The sequence below is a fragment of the Engraulis encrasicolus genome, chromosome 7 (genome assembly GCF_034702125.1).
Source record: "Engraulis encrasicolus isolate BLACKSEA-1 chromosome 7, IST_EnEncr_1.0, whole genome shotgun sequence".
Classification (NCBI taxonomy): Eukaryota; Metazoa; Chordata; class Actinopteri; order Clupeiformes; family Engraulidae; genus Engraulis; species Engraulis encrasicolus.
The window spans coordinates 14109972-14135776 of NC_085863.1; the positions used below are offsets into that span (position 1 = coordinate 14109972).

The 25805-nt window shown below is 42.6% G+C and overlaps 1 protein-coding gene and 2 long non-coding RNA genes across 3 annotated transcripts; 2 read left to right on the top strand and 1 right to left on the bottom strand.

Moving 5' to 3' along the window:
- Positions 1-338: 338 nt before the first annotated feature.
- On the top strand, positions 339-23246 carry mpzl1l (myelin protein zero-like 1 like). Its single transcript, XM_063202902.1, has 6 exons — positions 339-531; positions 4977-5143; positions 7684-7897; positions 14663-14792; positions 18438-18543; positions 20408-23246. Exons 1-6 carry the CDS (start codon positions 459-461, stop codon positions 20504-20506), a joined length of 789 nt encoding a protein of 262 aa, XP_063058972.1. The 5' UTR covers positions 339-458; the 3' UTR covers positions 20507-23246.
- LOC134452496 (uncharacterized) lies at positions 9136-10087 on the top strand. Its single transcript, XR_010035472.1, has 2 exons — positions 9136-9231; positions 9661-10087. It is a non-coding gene; the product is annotated as an uncharacterized LOC134452496 (long non-coding RNA).
- On the bottom strand, positions 10950-11818 carry LOC134452495 (uncharacterized). Its single transcript, XR_010035471.1, has 3 exons — positions 11709-11818; positions 11209-11342; positions 10950-11084 (listed from the first exon to the last, which is right to left on the bottom strand). It is a non-coding gene; the product is annotated as an uncharacterized LOC134452495 (long non-coding RNA).
- Positions 23247-25805: the final 2559 nt, after the last annotated feature.

Here is a 25805-nt window from a genome sequence, read left to right on the forward strand (position 1 = left end):
AATACAGTCCCTCTGTTGGCCCCTGAAGTACTGGCCCCCAGACCAAAACAATGTGTTTGAATCAGTGATGTAAAATTACATTTCCTTTGCAACTAAGCCAGCCCATGGTTATATTCAAAAGCCTACATATTAATTAAATTATAATTTACATTGGTACATATAAACCCGTTTATTGTCTATATGGCGGATATACACACCCCGCTAGCAAAAGAAAACTTCAATCGACCCATTCTTGCAGCTACCCTACGTCGCAACATCATTGTCATCTTCACTGGAAATTGTCTATTATTTCAAGGACACACGGCGTCACATGCCCCGCCCATCTATCCTGAGGAAATAGGGGAAGTGAACAGCTAGAACTAGACAGCCCTGAAAGAAAGCATCAAAGAAATCACACTTTCCCCCTGGATGCCATAGACCGATATCTGATTGCAGCCAGTATTGTATGGTTACAAAATATGGATTTGAGATTCATACTGCGAAGACTGAACAGTGCCTCACTATGCGGAGTCATAGTATATCTTATCTCTGGTAAGCATGAGTTTTTATGGCTAGCGTTAGCACGAAGTGCAGGGTGTTTTGGATGGAACACTGGATTTACGTTCGTGATTTGCTGGCTAAATATCTTGAATTCCTTTTCAGAAAAAGTTATTTTGTCCTGTGTCATATAGAGTTTGGACGAGAGTGGGATGCGGATACGTTACAAGGTTATGTTAGGATAATTCTGTGTTGCCAACAGTTCTACTACGGGACCCTTACCATGGTGTGCTAATATTTAATCAACAGTATTTTTGTAGTGACAATACTAACTAAGCAGCTGTGCACAAGTTGTTGTAAAATGGAGATGCGTTGTGAGAAACACAATGTGCGTTAGCATGTTAAGAATTGTTCGTTATCTGTCAACCAGGTATTTCAGTAAGTAAAACATTGAACTTACGTGGCTATAGGCTACTAGGATGGCTAAGGTAGCTAACTTAGCATGGGAGCTAGGGATTGTAAAAATAATAGTGAACTGTGGGAGTCTACAAAAGAAAAGGCAACCCATCTGCACCACGGCCAGAGTCTTTGATGTGGTTCAGTTTTGGACCAGCCACTCCTTATCTGTTATGGTGCATTTATTATAAGGACACCTATTGTTGTTTCTTTTGATCCCATGTGATCATAGTTCTGTGGGGGGAAAAACAATCAGGCTGGCCTACTGTCCAGATTGTTTACCATCCAATTTACATACCCGCCGGAAACTTGTAAACGCGACCGTTAACAACACATTGGCAAATTGCTGTCCTTATCAGATGTGGAGCTGTCGGACATAAACAAGCGCATCCTCTTCGCATGTTCATTATTCGTAGGCCACGGCACGTAACCATTCTATCCCGTTTTGTTTACAATTTAGAACGCTGCCATATCTTAAAACGGCAAGAGGGCATGTAAATGCTTTTTGTGCTGTTGCTACGCACACACACACACACACACACACACACACACACACACACACACACACACACACACACACACACACACACACACACACACATTATATATTTAAACGTATATTTTGGAAGTATCACCTTATTCAAAATGTATCCAAATGTATCCAACTCATCCAAAATTAAACAAAATTGATCTGCAGTGCTGTCATTTTGCATCAGAAATGGAATAACTTGTTTTGAGCAGTGATTTGCTCCCCATCCCAGTTTTACTTCTGTAGAGCTCTAGCATTCTGTTCTGTGATGTCATGTAGGGTGGCCACCCCGTTATATTGGGCGTCTAGAACTAGCTGAAGTGACCATGTAAGCAGTTTCAGATGTTGCAGATGCGATGCAATATGCCCCCCAAAGCTCAGGAGCACGTGTCAAAAAGGAAGCAAATTTCAGTTAACTAGGGGGAAAAAGTTCTATGTCGTTGTTGAGTCACAGTGTGAGGATCATGTGGCCCGTTATAGCCTTCTCAGTGCCATACATGTGACTGCTTTCAACACGGATTCAAGTCTGCAAGACAACAGGTCGGACAAGCTGTGTGCACAGACAGTTATAAGTGCTGTGCTGTCTTGACTTGCATTTGCAATGTGCTCTACGGTGCATAGACTTGTCATTTCAGTGCCTTGTTCCCTGCAGGGAATTTGTTTTCTTAAGGTGTACTCTACTGTACTCAACTGATATTTGTCTATGTGGAGGTGTGGGATTAAATTTGACATGTCGGTGCAAAGTTATTCAGTGGTCTTTTCATCTGGTCTTTTGTGCTGCTTTAGCTTAAGGCTCCACACAGCTACAGTATCTGTGTTGCCAGCTAGAAAATGCTGAATTATCGTACCAAAACCTCAAAATTATCGTTTTGGGGGGCTATTTGGGAGGAAAATATCGTACAAGACCCAAATTGTTGTTTCAAGGCATCAAAATGAACTGAATGACAACTCTGAAATGATCATACATCATATTTTTTTATCGTACAGAGGACAAAATTGACAAAATTATGGTAAAAATACGACAATTATCGTACATCTGGCAACACTGTACAGTATAAAATGGAAGGTGAATGTTGAAGTCTCTCTGTGAAATATGCCATAATTAAATCACCACATTTGAGGACTTGAATTACTTTATTTTTTAATGTTCTCCTTGGACTGCTTATGTCAGGAGAGGTGTCCTGCAAAATGTGTCAACGCACTGTGGGAAACATAAGGCCCTAGAGAGATGGAATGACCCCAAAACACAAGCCCTCAATTGCAACTTCTGGGGTTCTTAATTAATGCAGTTCAATACTGGACATGACGACATGTGTCCTGGGTGCTGAAGGACCATAGAGTCTGCTGCCGTCTTCAGTTGTAACTTGATAATTGAGCGTACAAAGACTCTCTTGTTTCATTTATTTAAGGGCTTTCCTGAAGTGCTTGCAAGTGTAATTCTGAGAAAACAAACGCACTATCTCTAGACTGTTGCCCCAAAAAGCTGGCCAAACTTGTTTTTGTATTTGGCTGTCAGGTATGATTGTTCATCGCATCTGGTAAATGCTGCCCGTCCCTTTCTGCTGAAAAGGGACCTCCCCCCGACCCCCACCCCCGCCAATCAGAGTGGAAAGTATCACTTCATACCTGGTGGTCACCCGCTCCAGTACCTATTTAGTGAAGAAAAAGTATCAATATGAATTTGCTGAGACGTGAAAATATTACCTGTGTAGACCGCATATCCGGTGGTGGCTTTAGTTGCGCTCCGAAATAATATTTTTTTAAAATGTTTGAAACATGAACAGATCAGTCACTTCCTGTGTTGTTCAAGATGCTGCATCTACAGTTACCGTAAATATAGATTACCTGCAAAATGTGTCAAAGCACTGTGGGAAACATAAAGCCCTAGAGCAGGGTTGGGCAACTTTCATGATCAGGAGGGCCACATTTTTCCATCACCACTATTGGAGGGCCACATGAACACGGATCTGACAGCAACTCGCAGAGTGCGAGGGGCAGTTGGATGGTCACTGACTGCCCTTATTGCTTGGAAGGGAGTGCTCTCTATTGCCAACAGTCTACTTACAAGAAATTGATTCACTAGTGATGGTCATTATTTTTCAAATTGTGCTTTATGTACGGGCCGGACTGAGTGAGGAGGAGGGCCACATGTGGCCCCCGGGCCTCCAGTTGCCCATTCCTGCCCTAGAGCAGAGGTGGGCAAATCAGGTCCGGGGGCCACATGCTACCCAGTAAGCCATTTCATCTGTCCTACAGAGCCTTTTAAATCCAAAGTACCATACTCACACATAAAATTCTTAAAAAAGCAACGGGTGTTGCGGGTGTGGGATTAATCAAGGTCACATCTTAATATTGCAATGTGCAGGAGTGAAATGGCCAACAAGCTATGTCAGTGTACATTACAGTATTTCTCATTATTGGCACATGCATGTTGCCTGCGACATCTGGCCCTACGATACATATGCTTCACCCAATGTGGCCCTCAGGCCAAAATAATTGCCCACCCCTGCCCTAGAGAGATGGAATGACCCTAAAGCACAAGCCCTCAATTGCAGCTTCTGCATGTTGAGTAATGTTCATAGCGGGTTTTTAATTAATGCAGTTCAGTAATACTGGACATGACGGCGTGTGTCCTGGGTGCTGAAGGACCATAGAGTCTGCTGCCGTCTTCAGTTGTAACTTGAAAATTGAGTGTACAAAGACTCTCTTGTTTCATTTATTTAAGGGCTTTCCTGAAGTGCTTGCAAGTGTAATTCGGTGAAAACAAACGCACTGTATCTCCAGACTGTTGCCCCAAAAAGCAGGCCAAACTTGTTTTTGTATTTGGGTGTACTGTCAGGTATGATTGCTCATCGCATCTGGTAACTTCTGCCCGTCCCTTTCTGTAGAAAAGGGACCTCCCCCCACCCCAACCCCCGATCAGGGTGGAAAGCATCACTTTGTACCTGGTGGTCACCTGTTCCAGTAACTATTGAGTGAAAAAAAGTATCAATATGAATTTGCATAGACGTGAAAATATTACCTGCGTAGACCGCATATCCGGTGGTGGCTTTAGTTGCGCTCCGAAATAATATTTTTAAAAATGTTTGAAACATGAACAGATCAGTCACTTCCTGTGTTGTTCAAGATGCTGCATCTACAGTTACCGTAAATATAGATTACTGAAATTCAGTGCATTGCATTCAGGAAGCAAACGCTTCAGTCCACTTACTTACCGACAGGCAGATCTAATTACTGTTGGCAAGAAAGCCATCAATACTGGTGCAGGCCCGGAAGAATGGGTCCCGGCAGTCTCAGTAATATGTGGTTTAGGCCTAATGGCAAATGAAATTGACTGAAAAGCATCAAAATTAGATTTCTTAGCCAAGTACACTTGCACATAGAAGGAATTTGCTTTGCGAAAGGTCTGACTTCATTGTCTCTATTGTTTGGGTCATGTACACTGACTCTTATTGTATTTTATATTGCATATGTATTGTATTATTATTTAATATGTTTCCCTCTCTGTCGTCAGGTACACTTTTGGTGAGCGCCATTGACGTCTATACGCCAGAGGAGGTGTTCTTTGAGAATGGGACCACGGCGACGTTGAAATGCTCGTTCAAATCAAAAGAAGTGGTCAGCAGTAGCGCTTCCGTCACTTGGTCATTCATGCCAGATGGATCAGATAAAAGCATTTCAGTAAGTCTGACTACATGTCCTTTCTTATCTCCTTTTGTCTTGGCAATGTTGCCAATACATCTCTATAGACTTTGCATTGAGTGCTCTTTAGCCATGAATTGTCCTGGCCCAAAATAAAAAGATTATTGGCCCATTCACACAGCCAGTAAGTAACCCATTTTCAGTGTAAACAAGCATTTCTTCATACATCTGATTTTCCAACTGCCAATGCATGCAGGGCTCTATATTAACCTTTTCCACCACCAGCCAATTTGGCTGGTAGACATTTTTTCTTTCCAGCCAAATAGAACTTCAACTAGCCATTTAAAAATTTTTTAAAAAAAAACTCGCCAAAATAAACTAGGCCTGTGTTATGTTTTTTTTAATTATTATTTTATTAAACTATTTCCACAACACAAATAAAGAATATACATACTAATAGGCCTTTACGTCTTATGTGTTTCTGCACAGTAGTAGCCTGCTAGACACCTTAATTTCCTCCAGGAACTCAGCTCATACCACGCGCAACAAAATGACAAGTAGCAATTATGACAGGTCACGGAACTGTTCGATTTCTTTGTTACTTCCATAGTCGGTAGTTTTTTTGTTATATGTTTTTTTTTCCCACGCACTCGCACGTCCATGCAAGGTCTGCCCTTCTTTTCCGATGGCGTAAACTGACAGGCACAGATCTCATCTGTCCTTCTCGGATTCGATCCACCACCACTCCATTTGAACGTCTCTGTTATTATTACTAGCATTCGCCGACACAGAACCTTACCACTACATTCTGTATCACCCGTACAAAACCTACAAAACAGAAGTAACCCGTGCTTGTCACATTATTGAAACTGAATTCAGCGCGAGCCGATACCACAAACCGCTTTCAGAATCTCTCTGCTCTTCAAACAAGCAGTGGCTCTGGTGCGCGTGGTGAAGCAGGCAGCCAATAGGCGTATAGGCTATGTTATTGTGATTAAATGACTAATCAATGGCTGTAGGCTACATCATGTCAGGTGTCCATGGGTAATGTAGGAAACGTTGTTGTTGTTGGGTTCATTATAGAAGCAGCTGTTTCGGCATTCATATTCCAGTCGGGCGCTACCAGCCAAATTGGCGGGTAGATAATTTTCTCCACTAGCCAAAATTAAATTCCACGCACATTTGGCGGGTTGGCGGGTGTTAATTTAGACCCCTGAATGCATGTATAAACACTGTTGCCACAGAGAACTCTGAACACACATCAGGGTTCCCCCTTGTCATGGAATTCCTGGAATATCATGGAACGTCATGGAATTTGAGCATTTTACATGTGCAGTCAGGGAATATCATGGAATTTTATCAGTATACTCCTTTTTGTTTTGTCTAAAATGCGTCCTGGTGCAACATTATAGAATCTGAAGACGTCAAGAAACTCCTCAATTTAGGCTAACGTGCCTGACAAACGCAGAAGCAAGTTGACTGAATATGGCAATTTGAAAGACTGGCTGTTAAAAATTGATGACCGCAGAGTTAAATGTCCTCTTGTTACACACAATATGATCACTGAGCCCATTTACATTACCACAATAATCGGGTTATTGGAGAGCCCTATCTCACGCCTTTCGTAAAGTCTTCACGAAAATAATAGATCAATTTTCGTGGTGCATTCACGTTATTGCCCGCCTTTCGTAAAGTCTTCACGAAAATAATAGATTAATTTTCACGCTGCCTATTCACTTGAATTGCCCCACTGCTGCTATGGTTATCCAAACGTCTGCAGGGGCGGGGAGGGGGTGCTGACAGAACACTGCTGATACACTCGGGACTCACTAATTCGACGCCCTTTCGGTACTTACGCCTTATGTCCCCTAAACCTAACCCTAACCTTAACCCTAAACCTAACCCTAACCTTAACCCTAACCTTAACCCTAACCTTGACCCTAAACCTAAATTGCTTGTTTGAAATGTTTGATTACCATGTGACGGTAGGCTACCGAAAGGGCATCAAACTAGTGGGTCGCTAGGCAACAGTCGGGCAATTCAAGTGAATAGGCAGCGTGAAAATTAATCTATTATTTTCGTGAAGACTTTACGAAAGGCGGGCAATAACGTGAATGCACCATGAAAATGTATTTATTTTTTTTCGTGAATACTTCACGAAATGAGTGAGATACGGTTGTATTGGAATAAGCAGGCTATTGCAGTAAACTGTTTATTGTAGTTTACATGCAGTCTGGCGGTTGCATGTGTTCCACTCAAGTTTGTGACACGAAGTTAGAATTCATGGCTTGTGATTGGCTACTTATTCTAGAATGTCAACAACCCAATAATCTATTTGAGGTCTATACATGTCTTGAGAAATGTACCTGTGCAAATTGGATTTCTCATAATGTGATATCTGTAATCAACCGATTATTATAAACTGTTTATTCCGTTTATATGAGCACTTGAATAAACCAGTCACTCCAAAAACCTGATCATAAACGGTTTATTGATGTGCCTATAAACAGACTCAGTGTGTTGTCCTGCTATTTTGTGACCGTTGTCAATTAAACCTCTGATTTCTCGCTCTTTTCCAGTTCTTCTATTATAGCGGCCTCACCATGTACCCGGTGCAGTATGAGAAGTTCGAGAAGAGGATCAACTGGGTGGGCGACCTGAACAAGAAGGACGCCTCTATCCAGGTGCTGCAGATGCAGTTCAGTGACAACGGCACGTACCTGTGTGACGTGAAGAACCCACCTGACTTCACGGGGGTGCCGGCGCGAACTAAAGTCCGAGTGGTGATGAAAGGTAGTACGAGCAGACGTATTGTGTTTAATCAACTCAAATACACTTTGCTGTTTTTTTTTCCCCTCCTCTGACTTTTTTTGTGATAGTGAGGAGAACCCTTGCATACATAACTGGCCAGTAATGTAACAGTACTCATCAGACAGAATGTGCTGTAAGTAAACCTAGGTATCCTGGCCGTCATGACTTCAAAACCTTACAAGGGTTGATTTGATTGCCTTCCAAACCCACTTCTTTGAGGGTGGGCCTGCATCCGATCACCCCTCAAGACGCTAGCCCAGTTATAAAGTGAAAAAGTGAAAGCCCATTGGGAAACTCCAACTCCCATTGTCATTGTGACACAGCACTCCACAGCACACAAGTGAACACTGCACACAACGAAATTGGATTTATGCCTCACCCGTGCAAGGGGGCAGCCCTCAGTGGCGCCCCATGGGGAGCAGTGCGGTGGGACGGTACCATGCTCAGGGTACCTCAGTCATGGAGGGGGATGGGGGAGAGCACTGGTTGATTACTCCCCCCACCAACCTGGCGGGTTGGGAATCGAACCGGCAACCTCTGGGATGCAAGTCTGACGCCCTAACCGCTCACCCATGACTGCCCATAAATTAGCTGTTACCAGAATGGCAATGACCAAGTCGTGATGTATTACTAAAGGACCTGTGTACCTGTGTCATAGTGGTGTAGTACTATGGTAGTTACGTTTTTTTTTTCAGTGACTATTACTACGTCCCAGTGGTGGGACGGTGTCTGGTAAGGGGCTAAAGGCTTCTATATACTAGTTGAGGCTACATCTGATTGATATCCATTCACTTGCCATTAACTTGCCTACCAGTGGAGCCAATGACTATGAACTAGTGCACCAATGCCTTAAACACGCCTGTAGGGATGCACCGATACCGATACTGGTATCGGGTATCGGCACAGATACTGCTCATTGTACTTATACTCGTACTCGATACCACGATACTGCATGATACTGCTATTACACAAAACAATGCAAAATCTTGTCACGTTCTGTGAACTTGAAGCAGCATGGAAAAAAGGACCACCTCATTTGATTTAAATCACCTGATTTAAAGGTAGGGTTGGAGATCTTTGAAAAACGGTTCCTGTGAGCTATATTTTTGAAAATACACAGCCCGCCTCTCCCTTCAGCCCTCCCCTCAAAGCCACGCCTTCAAAACACATGAACGCGCATGCAGTCTGTCAAGTGTTCGGATTATCCCGGGAACCCACGAGAGCTCACGAGAGCTCACGAGGCGGGGGGGCGGGCTAAGCCACGACAAAGCGACTAGCCAAGCTAACTTCCAGCCATGGCACTGTCTCCGGCTACGGTAAGAATGTTCAACATCACAATAAACGCACAGGCCGTCATGGTTGCCATTTCAAGAAATATTGATGACAGTAGATGCATACTAGATTAGTTATTGAACTTGACTTGATACGTGTTACTTAGATATCTCATTCTAACTTCCTAACACTGATGACAGATGCTATACTGTCATCCCTAGACAGTAGTTCTAGCCAGTAGCTACAGTACTGACACATGGATTTATTTTGACAGATGTGTACCGCAGTATACATTTTACTATTGTATTTATATATACCCGACACCACAATCCGTAGTGTTTTAGGCTATGACTTCAGATTTCACTTGGGTTGTCGCACGCGCAGACACAGGGACAGAGGGAGTAAAGAAAAACAACCGAACTGATCAACGCTAATGAAATTGTTTTGGCTGACGATATTTTCATATGCTTTAGACCTTCCACGACCACGAGAGCTCCAGCTCTGACTTTCCTGGCCCATCACAATCATAACGACCTAACAGCCCAGTAGGACCGATGGCCAGAGATGGAGGAGGAGGAAGATAGACGCAGCAGAGGTCGGGGGTATTGATTAGGGAGACTCCAACAGAATTGACGCCCTGCTAACTGTAAGGATGTACATTCATCCCTCAATAACATTGTCCTGCTGTATTCCTCCAGATGTGTAAGTATTGTAATGGATGTTATCACAACGGATGTACTCTATATCGCTACACGAGTACACCTGTTGTGATAACCATTACAATATTTCTACTCCTATGAGTAGTAGTGTGATATTACATGGTTGTAGGTACACAACACCAGTGGTAGTTCAAGTACATCCATAAAAGCCCATCTACTTCATACATCTGTGTAACCCCTGGCACAACACCAGTTTGTAAGAAATTGACTGAAAACGTTGTATGCATATAATTGGCACATCTTTATTTATATACACAATAATGATTGCTTATGTCCATATTGGTCTTATTGTCAATAGAGTTATTTAGTCCCCATCATCAAATAGAAAATGCACTACATAAAATGTATTTATTGCTTTGCAGGCCTTGACTCAATCATTGAATTTGAAGCAATCCCATCGGTTACTGCAGCGTGCCCTGACCCGTGACCCCAGTTTGATGTTCGACCTGGCACATGACATCTGGTCCTCAGTCACAGCCCAGTAGCACAACCAACCTGGCGCCTCTGCGCAATCTGTAAGGAGATGCCCATGAACATTGAAAGGAAATGCTGTGGTGTTCTCAGTTTTGATAAGACTTTGGGCTGATGTAGGACCAGGTGAGAGAAACGGTCTCTTCAGGCATGCAGCCTACAGACAGTATGGGGCACTTGAACAGGGCTGACGTTGTAATACACAGTACAATACCCAGGATTAGCCAGGGTTACCCTGCTCCACTAGAGCAATATAAAAGGTTTATACAGAGTACGGTATAAAACACACAAACCGCCAGTGTGCAGACTTTTATTATTTTTCATTATCTGTAGGAGCATTCATCTGTACATCTCACCTTTTTGGTTTGGAACCACGTTTGTCTTGTTACCATTTTTTTTTTCATACATAGAAAATAAATGCAACCTGTCAAATGTTCTTCTGATTGTGGTCTTGTGGAATATATAAATTATGTAACCATGCATTTTCAGTCAGAGAATGAATAAAAAAAAAGCCACACAGTCAAATTGTGTCCACCAATATTTACTGTCATTGAAATGTATGGACAATTTAAACAATGCATTACACATGACACTAGATACATTACTTTATACTATATTTACAGTTGTCATTACCACACAAAAACTCTGGGAAGGTGGGTAAGTGCAGCAACTGTGAAGGGCCTAGTTTGAGGTTGGAGGCGTCTGTGCTGTAAAAAGATAAACAGAATTAGAAATCACATATCTGACAGTAGCTCCAGTGACATTTTAAATGTAAGTAACCTGGGTTGTTGGGGCAGGGACACCAAAAATAACTCCTTTATCTGGGCTCACCTGGTTGTGAGTGTCTGCGGTCAGCCATCCCTCTTAGGGTAGAAAGTCTTCTGCGCAGGACGGTGCCCTGAAGGTTGACGTTCACAGTATGCAGCCTTCATGTCCTGGAACTTTTATTGTGCAATTTTCCATATCTGTAACAAGCAATGTGTTAGACTATATTAGGGCTTCATTACATCAAATTACACAGCAGGGTTTTACAGGGTGTTGGCTACAGTCCCAGGACCTAAGTGGACTTGTGTGCCTTGCTCAAGTGCACTTCAGCTGTGGATGGAGGTGTAGGTAGGGAGAGGTAAGGATGGGATTTCAACCTGCTTCTCTCTGATCTTAGGACCACCTTTCACCATCAGGTGATGGCTGGCTGCTACCTCAAATTTCATTCATGGCCCTAGTTATGTTCTGTAATCAGCATTGTTTTGACCTTACACAAATAAATGTAAATGCATTCTGCACCATGGTGGGCTGTGAAGACCTTTGAGAATATTTGCAGAACTACATACTGAATTGAGCCATCCGCCTTTCTCTTGGTTGGTGTGTTGAGATGGTGACTGCAGTCCAGGCTTCTTGGATTGGAGGAGAAAAGCTGTGGCTTTTACTGGCATAAGTATGTGGTTGTGGAAGGACCCTCTCGGCTGTTGACCTGAGGGAAAAAAGAGCACAAATTGCATATTAGCACAGAGCCCATGCTTAGACCATAGACAGATAAATCATCTGGCACAATCTGCATGCAACCAACAGAACCTAGAAAGAGAAAGATTAGCAGCAATACACAAAGGGGACAAGTATACAAAAACATGCAAAGTGTTCTGATAAGGTGCATGGAGGTAGTCTGTGTTGATTCCAGCAACCTCAAAGACTGAAAAGTGTCCCAGTGTGTTGAATTGAAAACATGGCGCGTGCGCGCGCACACATAGGAATATCATAATTTAGTGCAGTGTTTCTCAACTGGGGTGCCGGGGCACCCTGGGGTGCCGTAGGGCCCCCTCAGGGGTGCCGCGGAAACGTGGCTGATAAATACATTATATAACATAAAACATATTTGTCAAAATTGATAAGTTAATGTTAGTCAGTGGAATCTTTGATCTGCCATTTACGCACAATAAAGTAAATATTGGTCACCCCAGCTGCAACTTTGAACGTAGGTCGTGCTACTAGGTTGTGTGTCTCCAAATGTGTTACATTCTAAGCTTGTGTGGTATCGGATGTGATACTATATGGCTACTTGGTTTGGGGTGCCTTGAAATTTTCCATGAATTGAAAGGGTGCCTCGCCTAAAAAAAAGGTTGAGAAACACTGATTTAGTGTATCAATTTCAACTACAGGATCTGTTCGCTTTTGTCAGATAGAACCTTTGTTTTTCAAAGGCAGATCATTCCAAAAAGGATAGTAGTATCTGCAACTGGACGAAATTACACCCACAAACATGAATTAAAATAAACTACCAGTGTGCGGTGATTCATTCTTCATTTACTTGGCAGCCTTGATATGTTGTGAAACAGGAGCAAGGAACAGCTATGGAAAACACCACACCTTGGAATGGACAAAGCAGAACATTTCAATATAACCAGGGTAAAACAAATAATGTACCGGCATCTCCATGTGATCATTCAGTGTAGCCATCACAATAAAGATCTGCCGTGTAGCCGTCATTGTCATTAGGTGGTATTTATCAAATGCAAAACTACCGTCTTCTCAAAAACGACATCAGCGAGTTAACAACATTACACCCACAATCATGTAAACATTTGAAAACCCAAGGCAATCTATTTTGCAATGCTGGAGCGGCGAACAGGTTGTGCTTGTGCTTGCTACTATTACCAGAGTCATACAACAGAGACGTACCAAAGCAAAACATGCAAACGATATATTTTTGTAAACCACTAGAAAGACATGGGCGTTGCTGGTCAAAGTAATGTGTGCGTAAACATGGTAGGTTACTTACTACGGGGTGGATCCGTATTTAGCAACTGAACGCGGATGGAGAAGGGGTGCTTCCGTCCTCCTCCCAGCTGGTTTGTCTGGCTCGTTCGCACAACTAGCAGCAAAAACACACAAGAGTAACCGTCTGAGTTACACATAGCAATTCTGAAAACGTGTTCATGTGCACAGAATAAATGCCACAGGGGGGAAAACACAAAAAAATAAAGCGATTGAGGTAGCAGCTATGTTAAGCAAGGTAGCAGCTAGATATGTTGGAGCTTGAGCTAATCCTCTGACCCCTCTCAATGGATACTTGCTTAAAAAAAGACACCAGTGTCCTAAACCAATTCACAAAATATTATACAGACAAATATATTATCTCACCTCTCGATTATAAATATGGTCACCAAAGCGTATTTGAAGCCGCTGCCGTAGCCGACATCTGTGTCCAAGAGTGTCAGGTCCCATTTCAAATTTTCAGCCCGTGTTGGAGTCTGGTCTTGCGAGTCCGATGATAATCCAAGGGAGTATGTTAACCTGACATGGTTAGTCTAGTGTTCCAAAAGCCAAAGTTCTTCCTGTAGCTCTGCAAAAGCCACAAAAGTTTCCAAGTAGCTCAGCCTGCTGCTAACTCTCGTTACCTTGCTACTAGCCGAGTGATGATGATGAGACTTGTCGCGTGTGCATGAATGATGGGGGCGGGGTCGGTCAAGTTCACGAGTCGGTGAACGCGCAGGGAGGAGGGGTGAGTGCTGGCGGTTGATGGACGTGTCAGAAACCAATAGAAGTGATGATGAGTATTACTTCTATTGGTTGCCGTTTTCTTCTGACTACGCCCTCTACACTGGACCAAAAGATTTCGTTTTTTTTCCAAACACTCTATTTCAATGGGTGCTATGGCGTCATGAGGAGTTTTTCAGATGATATGGTAAAATATGTGCCAGAAAAACATCTCCTATCCCACCTTTAAATCTACATGGAAATGGACAACAAAAAATATCACAGGTGGAAAAAAACAAGGCCATGCATTTATCTTCATTGTATGTTGGTGGTAAAAGGTATCGGTATCGGTACTCTGTATCGGCAAGTACACACATTAATGTACTCATACTTGTATCGGTTTTCAAAAAAGTGGTATCGGTGCATCCCTACACGCCTGAGCTGCTGGAAATGCTCAAAATTAATTTGTTCCAAATCCTGGGAAGATTTGACCCATCAGAGATGGGGGGTTTGGCACTGTAAACATTTGAGCAGCGTCACCGGTAGTATGGGCAGGCATAGGCTATTCTTGGTAGAAACAGCTGGTACATTTTCCTCCTTGAAAGACATCTGAATAGGCACAAAGTCGCCTAACACTGTTGTGTGTGTGTGTGTGTGACTACTGGACTTATTATTTTTACATCATCAAACCTGCCAATCTACAGGATTTTTCTGTAATCTGTAATCCTTCCCTGTGTGACGATCCAAATAAAAGTACTAAAGTGTGTCTGTGTCTGTGTCTGTGTCTTTGTGTGTGTTTTCTTCTTCCTTCCAGAGTCCTTACCTCAGACGAGCCCAGCCATCATCGCGGTGGGAGTTATAGCAGCAGTCATCTGTCTGATTGTCATCGCCGTGGTGACCTACCTGATCATGAGGAGACAGGAGCCGAGACACGAATACGACGGGTAAGCTGTGTGTGTGTGTCGGGGTGTGTGTGTGTGTGTGTGTGTGTGTGTGTGTGTGTGTGTGTGTCGGGGTGTGTTGTGTGTTGTATGTGTGTGTGTTTGTGACTGCGACGGGTAAGCTGTGTGTGTTTGTGTGTGTGTGTGTGTGTGTGTGTGTCGGGGTGTGTGTGTGTGTGTGTCGGGGTGTGTGTGTGTGTGTGTGTGTGACTGCGACGGGTAAGCTGTGTGTGTTTGTGTGTGTTGGGGTGTGTGTTGTGTGTGACTTTGACGGGTAAGGTGTGTGTGTGTGTGTGTGTGTCGTGGTGTGTGACTGCGACGGGTAAGCGGTGTGTTAGTGCGTGTTGAGTTGGGGCTGTGTGGTAGCCATTACTGCGACAGGTAAGCTGCCTAGCGGAGTTCCCACATGGAGTGCGTTGCAATATGCGACCTTGCCTCCTCCACTTGCCTCCTCCACTTGCTTCTCTCCTCGTACCAGGAAGTAATATGTCATGATGACATCACTGACAACAGCATTATATCATTTGTAATTGGGATGGTGAATGAAAAACAGTCCCTCAAAAGTTGTTGTGGCTAGGCTGACAGCTGGGAAACTTTATTGTTTTCTCCACGGAGGAGGGGCCAGGAGGCGGGACGAGGATACAAGCGCAAGTGGAGGAGGCAAGGTCGCATATTGCAACGCACTCATGGTCTTCGTGTTTGTGAGGGAGCTCTGTATGTTAGAGGCGCTACTCAGGCTCAGCGTTAGCTGATTTTATCATCTACACAAGTCTGTACACAGGTACAGACGCTTATCTTTTTCAGGAATGGCCATTCTCTTCTTCTTTTTGTTCGCTTCTTAATGTTATGTTTGTGCTAAAACGGCTAAACACGTGTAACCCTAGGATTGAAGAAATTTGCACCAAGAATAACACGCAATCATTTTCCTAACTGTCGTGTCTGGCACATAACATCTTTAGAAAGGAGAGATTTAAAATGTCGTGAAATTGACTGTTTGGATCAGATACTTTGGGAATAGCCGGTTACTGAAGCAATCTGTGAAATCTTTTCCATTCAGCGGAGCATAACTAATTTCGTGAACTTATTTCTCTGTCACAAAGAGACCATTTTCATCCTTGCTGGGCTTGACTAATTGGTTTAAAAACCCATTCTCTTAAAAACTTTGACTAATGTGTTATTTTCACAGTTTCTTTTACCAGTCTGGCTCTTGTAACACTTTGGATGTGGATGAGTGTGGCAGTAATGTCACCAAGAGTTCAATGTGCCTGAGGTTTGCGCTGCTTCCTGTTTGGTCTTTATGGCCTTCGACTCCTTAATAATGGCCACGTTCGTGATGACACAGTGCTGCTTTTGCTGGGCAGCGCGCATGCACACTTTGCCATTTCAATGCATAGACCCAATCAGCAACTCTGGGCCCACCCATGAAATTGCTTGTTTTCCCCCACGTTGGCTAATCAATATGCCAAATGACTGGAAGTGATTGGCACCGCACGACCACGGGTGGACCATTCGGAGGGGAAAACAATGCAGTTTAATTGGCGGGCCGGAGAAGCAGACTGCGTGAATTCTGGTGAGAACTGCCCAGCAAAAGCGGCTCTGCACCGTCATGAACGCTGCCATTATTGCATGTCTTTAGGCCACCCTGGTCTTGGGAACTGGCATGCTGGGCTTTCATCTATTTATGAATGTGTAGAACGGGTGTATTTCTACTCTTTAACACTTAACTCTATAACACTACAATGGCTGTATGCCGCTAAGCAGATTCTGTTTGCAATATTCTTAGATTTTCATACATAATAATTGCAACCATATTCATTTTATACCCTTTTCAGTCCATTCCGCTGATGTTGATCAGGCAAGAAAAAGCAGACCGTGGCTCTTCGTCTTTTTGTTGAGAACAAGTCAATTGGAGCACTTTGCAATGCTGGCTGTCTTGATGTTTTATGATTTTAGACAATAGCCGAAGTCACTGTCCTGAATAAAGTCAGTGGCCGAGGTGCTACTTCCAGATCTAAAGGTTAGTTGAATGGACTGAAAAATGCTCAAACTTGAACTGTTGAGGAAACGAGTCAGAACAATCTCCCAGAGATTTAAATATGAACGTGCAGAACGCTGTTCCTTGGTCAAGTTCAATACCACTTAGTGCTCAGTAGAATTCTACAACAATGGAATTCTGTGGAATCTCAAACCTACCGGCGGGTTTTGACCGTTAACTGGTTGGATGGTCCTACCAAGTACCAATGCCTTGAATAGGAAAAAAGACTTTACACCACAGAGAAAAGTGGGCGGTATTTGTAGTGGCTTATCATCAGTGTATGAATAGGAGCTTCAACCGAAGCAAAAGACAAAGTCTTTCCATCCACAACTTATTGCTACATAATTGCTTTACCACTCAAACAGGCATGCGTTAATCAAAACATAACCATACTAAAACCTTAAAAAGGCAAAGTCTGTGCAAAACTGTTCAAATAATGTGTGTGAATATTAAAACGGAACTTAACAGCACATTAGTGCAACGTTTAAAAGCATACTACATGCCCCACTCGTATGATTGTCAGCTTGGTCCATTTCCTGCATGGTCATCTCAGTTCTCACCTAACACCCTAACCACTTCCCCCCCCATGCCTAACAACCCATCGCCTCTTCATGTCCTGTCTTCATGTTCGCTTTGCATCTCTTTCACACCTGGAAATGGCCGAATGCAAATCTTAAGTCATCGACATCCATTTGGTGTTCTACAGCACAACAGGCCAGCTGGCTGAGGGAGTAACGTGTGCCCTGAAACATGTTTGTTTCTGGCCATAGCAATATGAAGTTGCCTGAGACAGTCAGATGCACTTCCTTATCCATTCCTGTTCAGGGGTGTGTTTCTCGAAAGCGTGATTGTAAGCCAGTTAGCAACTTGGGTAATTGCTAATGGGAAATTGCATTGCAAACAACAAAGTAGCTAACATGGTTAGCAACTAAGCTTTCGAGAAACGCACCCCAGAGGTGTTAATCCCGGGTTCAGAATGTAAAAACTCCCATCATCTCTGGTGGATTGGCTGAGTAGCAGAGTAGCATAAAACTTGAACGGTCTCTTTACACGGAGCTGGTTTTAGCAAATTTGGGGAGGGATTTTACTTTCTGGACCTGGGATTGTTGCCTTTTCTGTTTACTCATTTTCAACATTTAATATTAAGCTAGCTAATGTACGTGAAAATAGTGTGTCTTGTATCTTGGTTTTAAGTACTGTACGTGTCCATTTAAGTGCATTGAGTACTTTCTTTCATAACTGAACCTTCTCATTTCTCATGCCATCTGAATTTATCTCCAACTCTGTGCGTGTATGTGTGTGTGTCTGTTTCTGTGTCTGTATGTTTTGTGTGTGCTTGCGTGTGTGTTATGCTTGGTCGTATGTGCTGTATGCTTGTGTGTGTCTGTGTTTGATTGTGTGTTTGTGTGTGCGTGTCTGTGCGTCTGAATCTGCCACGATCCTGCAACGCATCCCAACCTTCTCAAAACGAATACCACTACCACCATCTTCATCATCATCATCATCATCATCACCACCGCCACCACCATCCTCCGCTCCTAAATGCTGGCAATACAAAAAAACAACCACGCGTGCTTCTTGGTGCTTCGAAATCATTCTCGCGCAAAAACTAGCTGCCACTCCAATGACACCACTAGCTCCCAAACGCTGCCACCGGGGAAGAAGGCGGAGTCGAGCATGGAGAGCTCCCGGTGTAGCAGCCCCTCCGCTCCTGTGCAGGTAGGTGCCGTACGCTAAGCCGCTAAGCATAGCTAGCTAGCCAGCAGGGGCCTATACTAAGAAGCAGGTTCAGGAGTAAACCAGGTTAAGTTAAGAGATAAATCTTCTAATAGAAGCGTCTGAAGTGCTTATTTTCAGCAGAAAAGGAGGACTCTGGGTTCTTCTATTAGAAGATTGACCTCTTAACGTAACCTGGTTTACTCCTGGACCAGCTTCTTAGTATAGGCCCCAGGTCTTTGGCAGCGCTCACTGGGTAGTTTCTAATATTCTAAACTCCAGTCTTGTCCTCCCTTGCCCGCTTGTGGTCTCATGATGATGTCCCTGATGACAGAAGTGAATTTCAAAATATCTCGCAAAAGTGGAAACAGGAGTCAGCGTCAGCAAAAACATGAGGCCACAAGCATGGGCCGAGGACTGGAGTCCGCATAGAACTTACTGGCAAGCTGAGGTGGCCATTGTAAACTGGATTAAGGAACGTGAAAGTCATGCCATATATTCCTTTTCTGTCTGTGTGGGTCAATGATGTTTTTTTTTTTTTTTTTGGCCCGGGCGTCAGGTGGTACAACCACAGCTAGCTAATGCCCATAAATGTAGGTAATTGATCTACTGCTATGAATATGCTTCTTAGATAATCCTCTCAAAATAACAACAAAAAACCTTTCATCCATGCAATAGTGGCATTAGCCGTGGTTGCACCATCATGACGTGAAACACCATTGACCAATGTGCTGATCTATCTGCACAGGTATGGGAGAGAATTGGCAGGAAGAAATATGTGGCAGGACTTTTACTGTCTGAAACCTCAGGTGTCCACCTCAACCCGACAACTTACACGGCAGCCATGTTGCTCCAGTTATGGCCTCATCCTCTGGGTATAGCCTTAAATCTATAGCCTGGTCATAATGTTTCTCTTCATTCGTTGAAAGTCAGGTTATTAGCTGTTGTTCAAACATCATGGATAGGCAACAACACTTTTTGCAAGGACTGTAATCGGGTCAGGTCAAAGAACCTTCCAGACCATGAATACGAAGAGAGATATTATGGGCGGGTCATACCAGGCTAGGGAATCTAACCATTGATCGATGTATAGGTTTGTGAACTGTCTTGCTACCGTAGATTCACAAACACAAAGTAACTATGTGTATCGGAGCAAGATGGCTGCCGTGTGACTTTGGTCTTTTTGCTCTCTGGCTGGAGCGGCTTTCTGTGTCTTCGCTTTTTTTTGCTTGGCTTTTATCCAACGCGGTTTTCCCTACATTTTTCAGGGCAAAAGTGTGTGTAAAAGGTGTGTGTTATTGGTTCTTGTACAATGGTGTCCTCACATGGTGTCTTCACATGGTGTCTTCAGGTGTCCTCCTCTCATGTCGTCTTTGTTTTACTTCACTGGGACTTTCCTTTTCTAAAGAGTTTGGTGCCAGTTTAGCAAAGGTGAAATAATTGTTTAAAAGTCTCATCAGCTATGGTTGGTGAGTGGGGCTGCTGCAGAGAGTGGAGATCCAAGCTTTAGAAATGCGATGGAGAACTATGGCACAGATTCAATCCAACTATATCCTGAATCCAATAACTTTTTTTTTTTAAAGTGAGGGAAAAAGATGCGTTCACATGGTTTTCTACCTTTCTTAAGCAGGGATCTCCACATAAAAAAATGTGTGCTTTTTTTAAGAAACAACTTTGAGAAGATTTTTTGAAAGGTTTCTTTTAAGTTTTTTTTTAAGTACTTATTGAGGTGTTTGTGAGTTGGTTGTAAGCAGTGCTGTTTGCTGTCTTTTGACTTGCGGTCTTGCATGTGCCTGTGTGTGCGCGTGTGCCTGTGTGTGCGCGTGTGTGCACGTGTGTGTACGTGTGTGCCTGTGTGTCGCTGCAGGGACCGGTGATCTATGCCCAGTTGGATCACTCTGGCAACAAGAGCGCCAGCATCCACAAGATGGAGCCAGTGGTCTACGCTGACATCCGCAAGAACTAGACACGCCATTGGACGAGAGACCAAAACCTGGGCGGGGCTTCAGGAGTCATTGTACGCTGCTTTCTGAACGGATTACTGCTTTGATTTTTTTGTTTTTGTTCATTTGGTTGTTTGTTTCTTTTGTGTTAAATGTGATGCATTGTGATGTATGTACACATTTGCATGTCGGCCAGAGCCCATGAGCAGAACTTCTGCAGTCAAGATAACACTAACTCTTACTGTAGATTATTTTGCTTGGGAGTCTTACAGGATGGACCCTCTTATTCAACTCCTCCAACAAAAATAACTGGACCAATTTATATCACATCACATTACATTGATTTCCTTAAATCATTACGGTGCTGCATGATTAAAAAAAAAAAATCCTTGCCAATTGAAGCTCATTCTGTTAACTATGGAATAAGCTTCAATCTCCATGATGGGATTTTTTGTTGTTTGCCCAAAAAAATCCAGAGTTTCCTTTCAAAAGCAGCCCAGGGGTGCATTTCCCAACAACATCGTTGCCAGCTAAGTTAGCAACTTATTGGTTGCAATGCAATTTCCCATTGGAGACCTAGTAAGTTGCTAACTGGTTAGCAACGATGCTTTTCGAGAAACGGGGTCCAAATTTCATGTTCCGCTGGTCCACCCTGTACATACTGTATGTAAGTCGATCATGATGTAGCTGTTGCCATGGCTTCTTGTAGTGCTGTACCGAGCCACTAACCACCACCATCTCACTAGGTCACTGTGAAGATATCTCTAGAGCAACTGTTACCTTGGTTACCTTGGGGTGGCAGTGTTTCTACCAGGTTCCTGTGTATATATACTTTTACTAATGACGTGTAGCTAGTAGATAGAAAATAGGAGAGGAGAGGAGAGAGAAAGTAAAGACCACAGAGCAGTTTTATTGTACAGAAATGTTTGCCTGTAATTTATGAAGTGGTAAGTGCTGATATAAAACACACACACACACACACACACACACACAACTTCTGAAACTGACATTATGGGAAGGGAAGGAATACAACAATTGAGAGTTTAACACTCCAATTAGAAATGTTTAACAGGCAATCCTTTAAAAAAAATGAGACAAAGCAAATGGAAAACTACTAACATTCAGATAAAGGTTAGCAGACTAATTTCATGTTCTTTGCATTTAACACCTTTTTGTAATTATATTTTTAATGGATGTGTGTATTTCTTTTATATATATATATAAAATGTATATTGCATTGTGACGTTTTGGCCTTCGTCAAACTCTAATATAGGCATCATCACTGTTAAAATCTTTGGCGTAATTTTACTAACGCATATCTTGAATGCAGAATATCACGCACATGAGCGACGACCAAGACATGCATCCACCCAAAGAATGTTAGATTTGCTACTGACTCTTGTATTGCCCCCCCAAATAAGATCCACCAAAATCATTGCCTTGACCTATATAGTTTTGACACCCCCAAACCACTTTGCAGTTTATCTGAAGTAACTTCTTCTGTAAGTGTCTTAGTTTGTCTTCCAGTGTTGGCAGCAAAAAGCTTGTACAGCCAAAATGCCTTTAATTATTCATTCCTTGTCAACTTCTCTCTTCAGGATTATGTGAGATAGTTAGTTAGAGAATTGGTCTTCCAACACGTTTCATATCATTCCAACCAGGATATCAGGAAGAGAGTGTGTATGTTAGTTTTTGGTGTTCAAAGTGCCTCGCAGGCATGGACACCAATAAGTGTGTGCAAATTGTGTACGGTTTTATGCTCAGATGGTTGTTCGTATTTTTCTTTTGTCAAGTAATTGATGACTATTATTTTGTGGAGACACCCAGATGGCCTTCCAAACACCTGCCGAATGCAGGAGTGCTCATTCAGTGACCAATTCACCACTAGTTCCCACTTGGCTTTAAGTAGCAATAGTGTTCAGTGCCATTTCTAAAGACATCTGTGTATTTTATCATGGAATATTGTAATTATTATTTTTATGTTTTAAAAATTGCTCTCTTTTTTGTTTTTGGTACAGTATGTCATGTCTGTCTGTGCTTTTAATATCTTTTTTTTTATACAGCTTTATATACAGGTTTTTCGGTTTATCATTTTCTTTTGTACAGATTCCTAAACCATCAAAGTCTTGAAATGCTGGACTCTTTCATTTCCATATTGTTTATAATATCTCTGTTGTGCATTATACATCTGCTGCAGAATGCTCAATGTCTTAACCTGACAAAATGGCTTTGCCTTCTGAAACACTACCAGTCACATTCCATATCATGTAAAAAGGAACTCAACGCAACATGGCTTCTCCCTATCAAAACAGTGAAAATCATTCCATGCCGTTACAAAAAAAATGTTACATTTTATGAAGAAGGAAAAAAAACAGATGAAGATGTTGCCTGGCTCTCACGCAGACTCTTCGTGCTTCGTGCATCTTCGTTAAACTTTGTGAGAAACATCCATCTGCGTGAGAAACAGGTTATTGAAGACGTGCATCCATTTTCAATATTATAGCTATTACTGCACTATGTTCCCATGTATTGTAACAAGTACTACTAAATGTCTTATTGGACCTTGGGTCTGAGAACTGGAATGAGATGAGAAGATGAGTGCCTTCAGCATTTCACCTACTAACTTAAAAAAAACACCCAAACGCTCCCAATACAAGCTGTGGAGGAGAGTGTTGTACTTGTTTGCCTGTACTGAAAAACATTGTACATGTACCAAAAGGTCAATTTTTTTATAAAAATAAATGTCAAAGTTACATCTTTCAATTCTGTTGTTTTTGTAAGAGTCTGTCTGGCTCATGGTGGAGTGTATCACACTCATAGGTGTCGGACAGGAGGATGCAGTGGTGCATTTGCATCCCTGCATTTGGGCTCCCTAAATGAAGCTTTCTCAACATTTACTGCAGACAAATGAGTGCAGGGATCCCACTGGTGCTTGAATTCCTTGACAATGCTTGAATTTCAATTAAGTGTTTTCAAGGTTGTGAAAATGCTTGAATTTTTGGTGAAGTGCTTGAAAATGCTTGGAATTTGTGTCAAGTCAAACTTAGTAAGCCAAATAATAGACATGAATTGTTCAGGTACATCAAATATCCGAGGGAGTGAGATGTTAGATTGGATTTGCAATTCAACACCCTAAAATTGATTAAAATGCAGGAAATTGCATCTTAAAAACCCAAACTTTTCTGGGGGAGGACCCCCACACCCCTTCCCACGACCTATTAAAGGTGCTTGAAAACTGAAAATTTGGTGCTTGAAGGTGCTTGAAAAGTGCTTGAATTTGTTTATGGAAAAGGTGTGGGAACCCTTTGAGTGGAGTGCAGCAGCAGTAACATTGTTAAGAGATAAAAAAAATGAAGAGATTAACATGCACCACGTCTTAAAACGTCGTTTCGGTGCCTTTGCTCACACTGCTTTGGCCTGTTATTCTTGCACAGATTGTGCTGTAAAGACTATTGAGAGATTTGTGTCCTTGTGAGATTTGGTCAGGAACACTAATAAACCCACTACCTTTTGTTATGATAGTTGCAGGGAGCTTATTTTACAATGACATATATTAACAATGACACCTCAACGCACAAGAGCAGGATGGAGTACACAGATGTTTGATTGGATATTTAAGATACTTGTAGTTGTGTGTATAAAACAATGTGTAGTTTCAGCATTTTGACTTGCCCCTTTTTCCTGTTTCTAAAGTGGGTCTGCAATGCACATATTTCACATAATGTATATATTTGTTTCCAAGACACTGATTGTGTGTGGTGCGTGGTATTTTTAGGCCAAGGGTAGAAATTGTTAGTCTTGACCTCTTGTAACAACTCCCACAATTCTTTTTCATTTTCATTTTTTTTAAAATCTGTAATTAGTGAAACTAACAATGACCGTCACAAAGGCGTTGTTGTTATTGTTGTACAATTTCCAAACACAGCAACATCACCACCAACAAATTAGAGAGAGAGCGTTGTTGGATTGTGCTATAGCCAGAGTTCTAGCTGAAGAGCCAACCAAATTGCCTTCTCTCTTTTTTTTTGTTCCTTCTGTGCTTCCATAGCAACGTGTTGGACAGCGCAGTAGTAGGCATCATATCTGACCCAGCCCAGGCCATTGGGTCTTCCTGTTTACAATGCCACACATTTTTCAGCGTGCACACCAGGGCTGGACTGGGCGAGATATAGAAATAGGACCCGGGCACTTTTGACTTAGAAGGCCCCCCTCATAATTAGTGTCGCAGCACTGACTCATGGTTTTTTGTTTTGTTTTTTACATTTCTGAAAATAGGGGCCCACAAGGGTGCGGGGCCCACCGGGAAATGCCCGCTATGCCAGATGGCCAGTTCAGCCCTGATGCACACACTGAGCGATCAGTAAGGCGGCCTACAGGGAGAAATTCACTGAGCAGGTCAGATTGAATCATCAGCCACGTCTATAGTGAGAAATCCCCAAACACAGAATTGATTGATTTTGAATTCCGTGCTCTGCCTGAAATCAACTTACAAATGATGTGCCTTTGAGGAAAGTGGTGCATGTTTGAAACATCAGTCTATGCATTGTCATGAAAAAAAAGTTGGGGGGGGGGGGGGGGGGGGGGGTGGGGGGGGGTGCTGGTGAACAGAAAATAATGAAAAAAAGAATAAAGGAGGCTAGTGAACATTGAGAGCATGACCATATGGCCATATGACCACTCCTGTATGCCATATGACCAATCCAGATTACACATCAGGCTCAAACATTAGCAATTGGGTTAATCAAATGCACATTTTATATTACATTACACTACAGTTATTTACAGGGTATGTTAAAGTCCCTGAATCAATGGGTGGTTTGCTCAAGTGTAGCCTACCTCAGTCATGGAGTGCGAATGGGAGTGGAAAGGTGGGGGGGATTGCCCCTTCTGGTCTTGATATCGCTTTTCCTACATGATTTTACCACAGTTCATTGTAATTCCATTGATATTGCTTAACATCTGAAACCTTAAGTAATCTTAAGGTGAATTAGCCCGCTGGCGACCCCATCTGCAGTAAGAGGCTACACTCATTCGGTCTGGTATTGCTGGTGAGGGACATTGACGGCCCAAGGAAGGTGTCACACGGGACTCACTAATTCGACGCCCTTTCGGTACTTACACCTTATGTCATACGACCCTAAACCTAAACCTAACCCCAAACTTAAGGCTAAAGAAAATAATGAAAAAAAGAATAAAGGAGGCTAGTGAACATTGAGAGCAGATTACACATCAGGCTCAAACATTAGCAATTGGGTTAATCAAATGCACATTTTATATTACATTACACTACAGTTATTTACAGGGTATGTTAAAGTCCCTGAA